This window comes from Terrapene carolina, unplaced genomic scaffold (assembly GCF_002925995.2).
Source record: "Terrapene carolina triunguis isolate 2854851 unplaced genomic scaffold, T_m_triunguis-2.0 Scaffold30023, whole genome shotgun sequence".
Lineage (NCBI taxonomy): Eukaryota > Metazoa > Chordata > Testudines > Emydidae > Terrapene > Terrapene triunguis.
This window is the reverse complement of record NW_020694374.1, coordinates 1-4,363: the sequence shown is the minus strand read 5'-3', so window position 1 is coordinate 4,363 and position 4,363 is coordinate 1. Positions and strand designations below refer to the sequence as shown.

The following is a 4,363-nucleotide window of genomic DNA, read 5'->3' as shown; positions in this document are numbered from 1 at the left end:
GAGGAGGAGGAAAGGGAGGAAGTGACACCTAAAGGCTCTGAAGTGGAAGTGATGTCAGCAGAGTCTGAAGATGATGTAATACCATCAGGAGAGTGACATCATGGACCAATGACAGGAAGGAGGAAATTACATAATAGGCCAGGAGGAGGAAGTGAGCTAGTTCCTTCCAGGTCCAGCAGGAAATGACTTCATTGTGCATTGGGGGGGTGAGACAGAAGGAAGTAACCTCATTGGCCTTGGGAGATCGACAGGAAGTGATATCATTGGGCTGGGCGAAAATTAGGTCTTTTCTCTCAGAAGGGTCTGGCTGGTGTGAGAGAGGAAGTGACCTCGTCAGGTAGGTCTGCAGGAGGAAGTGACCTCGTCCATCAGATGAAGGTGGACTCCTTGTGGCTGGACAGCCGGTAGCCCCGGCTCTCCTGGAGTTGCCTGCACAGGGCCGCCTTCTCCTGCTCCAGCTGGGCGATGCGGTCGCTCTTCTCTGATACCTCCTGCCGCCGAGAGGACAGCGGTCACGCTCGGGTGGCCGTATTGGCCCGGCCCCCCAGCCGCCCCCCTGGATGGGAAGGGGGAAGCACGGACTCCTTGGACAGCCAGCAGGTGGCGCTAACCTCCCGGCCACCTTGAGCCCACTGCCCCAGCCCAACCTGGATGCTCCGGGGCAGGGAAGATGTCTCAGGCGGCCATTTTGTTGTGCTGCCCATCGCTTATCCCTGCCGCTAGTCGACAGCCCTCGCTTCTCGGGCGGCCATCTTGGGCCTTCACCCAATCTATCAAGGAAGGCTTGATCTGGTGGCCGTTTGGTGGCACTGCCTCTTCCCCAGGCAGCCAGCTTGGGGCGCTACCTCCTTGCCTCACCTCCTGGCTGCCTGGCAATGAAGATGCATGAGGCGGCCATCTTGAACCCACTGTCAAAACATGGCAGCAGAGAGCTCTCCATTCGTTGCCCTACCCCCCCGCCCAACCTCACCGCTAGGCACCTTAGGCCGCCATCTTGAATCCGGGCCTCAAACCCAACCTTGCCACAAGGCAGAGTTGGGTGCGGTTGGCCATCTTGAATCTCACCCCTTGCCACTCTAGGAATAGAACAATCAGGTGGCCATCTTGTTATGCGACTTCTCAGCTAACCGAGCCACCAGGGCGCAGGGCAGAGACCCCGAGAGAGTTGGTCATCTTGACCAATTGCCGCACCCTGAGGGAGGCAGGGTGGACTTTGCAGAGTCGGCCATCTTGAACCCTTCTCTGCCGCCGTTTTCCGAGTCCCAAATTCCCCCTCCTGGGCCCATGGCCGCCTCCGTACCTTGATGAGCAGGCGGTTCTGCTCCTTCAGCACGTTCACGGCTTGCTGCTGAAATTCCTGCTGCTTTCCCATTTGGAAGACGGGGCCCCCAAACCGGCTGGAAGGGAAGCAGGGTGGGGGGTCAGCCTGGGTGGGGGGGAAAAACAGATCAGTGGAGTTCATTTTCATACCAGCCAAGAGAGTGCCTAGCTCCCCATTCCTGCCCCCCTGCCGGTGCCCCTCACTCCCGACCCGCAGCCCCCTGCTATCCCCGTCCTGGGCTCTCCCCCCCCAGCTCTGCCGGTGCCCCTCACTCCCAACCCGCAGCCCCTGCTAGCCCTCCCCCGCTGACCTTTCCAGGGCTGGCCAGTAGGTTTCGCAGCCCGAGATTCACCTCCTGGATCTTGGCCAGCAGGAGGCAGCTCTGATTGGGGCACGAATCCGGGAAATAATCCTGGGGGGCGGGGAGAAGAAATAGTCAATGGGGAAAATTCCTGCCGCGAGCGTGCAAGTCACCTGCCGGACGCCTGGGTCCCCTGTACCCACCCTGTGCAGCTTGGGCTGATCCACTGCATCCCATATCACAGTTCACCCCTCCGTCATGGGAACAATGGAATGATCCATTTCACTCCCCCCCCACACACTAAACAATGGAATGATCCATCCACACTAAATAGTTATGGAATGAGCCAATATCCTCCATCCAACAGTAACAATGGATTGTTCCTGCCCTTCATCCCCCTAATAATATGAATGGAATAACCCATTGCCTCCTCCCAATAATACTGTGGACCCATCTGTCCTGCAGCGATTACAATGGATCGGTCCATTTCTCCTTCATGAGTCAGTGACAATGGATCAGTCCATTCACCCCTAATGATAACAATGGACTGATCCACCCCACCTACTTTTTATAACAGAACAACCCACCCCTCTTAGGGTTGCCAACTTTCTAGTCACACACAACCGAACATCCTAGCCCCGCCCCTTCCCAAAGCCCCGCCCCCACCCATTCCCCCTCCCTCGGTGGCTCGCTCTCCCCCACCCTCACTCACTTTCACTGGGCTGGGGCAGGAGGTAGGGGGGCAGGAGGGGGTGAGGGCTCTGGAGTCAGGCTGGAGATGAGGGGTTTGGGGTGCAGGAGGGTGGCGCTGAGGGATTTGGAGCGGGGGAGGGGTTTGGGGTGCAGGAGGGTGGCGCTGAGGGATTTGGAGCAGGGGAGGGGGCTGTGGGTTGAGGCAGGGGGTTGGGGTGCCAGAGGGGGTGAGGGGTTCAGGGGGTGGGAGGGAGCTTGGGGCAGGGGCTCACCTCGGGCGGCTCCTGGTCAGTGGGGCAATGGGGTGGGGGGAGATAAGGCAGGGTCCCAGCCTCTCCCAGCCCCTCTGATTGCGCTGCGCACACCCTGGAAGCAGCCAGCAGGTCTGGGTCCTAGGCGGGGGGGCCAGGAGGCTCCACGCGCCAGCTTCGCTTGCAGGCACCGCCCCCACAGCTCCCATTGGCCATGGTTCCCGGCCAATGGGAGTGCATAGCCGGTGCCGCGCGTGGAGCCCCGTGGCCCCCCTGCCTAGGAGCCGGACCTGCTGGCTGCTTCTGGGGCGCAGCGCGGAGCCAGGACAGGCAGGGACTAGCCTGCCTTAGCCCCGCAGCACCCCCGACCAGACTTTTAACGGCCCAGTCGGCAGTGCTGACCGGAGCCCCCAGGGTCCCTTTTCGAGCGGGTGTTCCAGTCGAAAACCGGACACCTGGTAACCCTCACCCCTCTGTACAGTAATAATGAAATCATCTCTTCTCTCCACACACCCCATTAAATACAATGGACCGCTCCATCCCCCCCATTATTAATAATGGACCAAACCACTCCCTTCACACTTTACACGATGGACTGAGTTCTGCTCCCCCCCTCCCCCAGTAACAACAGCCTGCTCCATTACCACCCTATTCATAGCAATGGCCCAATCTATTCCCCGCATAATCCTAAAGGACTGATCCTTCCACCCCCCAAGGGACTGATCCATCCCCATTCTAATCACAATGGTTTGATCCACCCCAAAGATTGATCCATCCCCATCTCCTAATTAATACTAACAGATCAATCCAATCCCCCTCACAATAACAATGGATTGATCCGTGTCTCCTTCCAATAAAAATGGTTGATCCATGTTTCCCAGGCTAACAATGGATTTATCCACCCCCATTAGAAACAATGGACTGATCTATTGCCCACCCCTCAATTAAAAACACGAACCACCCCCCATTGTGACAATGGACCGATCTGACCCCTCCCATCCCCCCCCAAAGACAATGACCTGACCCATCCCCCCCCGCGCCGTTAGGGGGCGATGGTACGTACCGGCTCCGCCCCCGCCTGCTCCTGCCTGCGCTGGGCCTCCAGCAGGTGGCGCCGATACCAGCCCCGCAGGCGCTCGGCCAGTTCCAGCCCCTGCAGCAGCGCGTCCCGCTCCCGCTCCCGCGCCTGCCTGCGCTGCAGCTGGGGGGAGACGGGGGTCAGCGTGGGGCGGGAAGCCCAGACGTCTGGGTTCTCTCCCCGGCTCGGGGCTGGGAGCCCGGACGCCTGGGTTCTCTCCCGGGCTCTGGGAGGGGAGTGGGGGCTGGTGGTTAGAGCAGAGGGGGCTGGGAGCCAGGACACCTGGGTTCTCTCCCCAGCTGTGGGAGGGGAGTGGGGGCTGGTGGATTAGAGCGGGGGGGGGGGGCGGGGGGCAGGGCGCCCGGGGTCCTCTCCCGGGCTCTGGGAGGGGAGTGGGGACTGGTGGTTAGAGCAGAGGGGGCTGGGAGTCAGGACACCTGGGTTCTCTCCCCGGCTCTGAGAGGGCAGTGGGGGCTGGTGGTTAGAGCAGGGCGCCCCGGGCGCCTGGGTTCCCGAGGGCGGAGCTGTCACTCACCCCCAGGAAGAAGTGCTCCGCCTCCCAGCTACGCAGCCCGGTGCCCAGGGGCAGGATGAGGATGGTGTAGCCGCGCTGAACGGCCCCGGGGGCCAGCAGCAGCGACAGCAGGGGGCAGCGCCGCATGGCGAGGTGGGGGGGCTGGCAGGGAGCCCCCGCCCTCATCCCAACCCCCGCTCCCGTG

The 4,363-nt window shown here is 61.1% G+C and overlaps 1 protein-coding gene across 1 annotated transcript; it reads right to left on the bottom strand.

Moving 5' to 3' along the window:
• Positions 1-368: 368 nt before the first annotated feature.
• On the bottom strand, positions 369-4,305 carry SAPCD1 (suppressor APC domain containing 1). Its single transcript, XM_029914079.1, has 5 exons — positions 4,180-4,305; positions 3,630-3,767; positions 1,632-1,733; positions 1,247-1,426; positions 369-491 (listed from the first exon to the last, which is right to left on the bottom strand). Exons 1-5 carry the CDS (start codon positions 4,303-4,305, stop codon positions 369-371), a joined length of 669 nt encoding a protein of 222 aa, XP_029769939.1.
• Between the last annotated feature and the right edge of the window lie 58 nt (positions 4,306-4,363).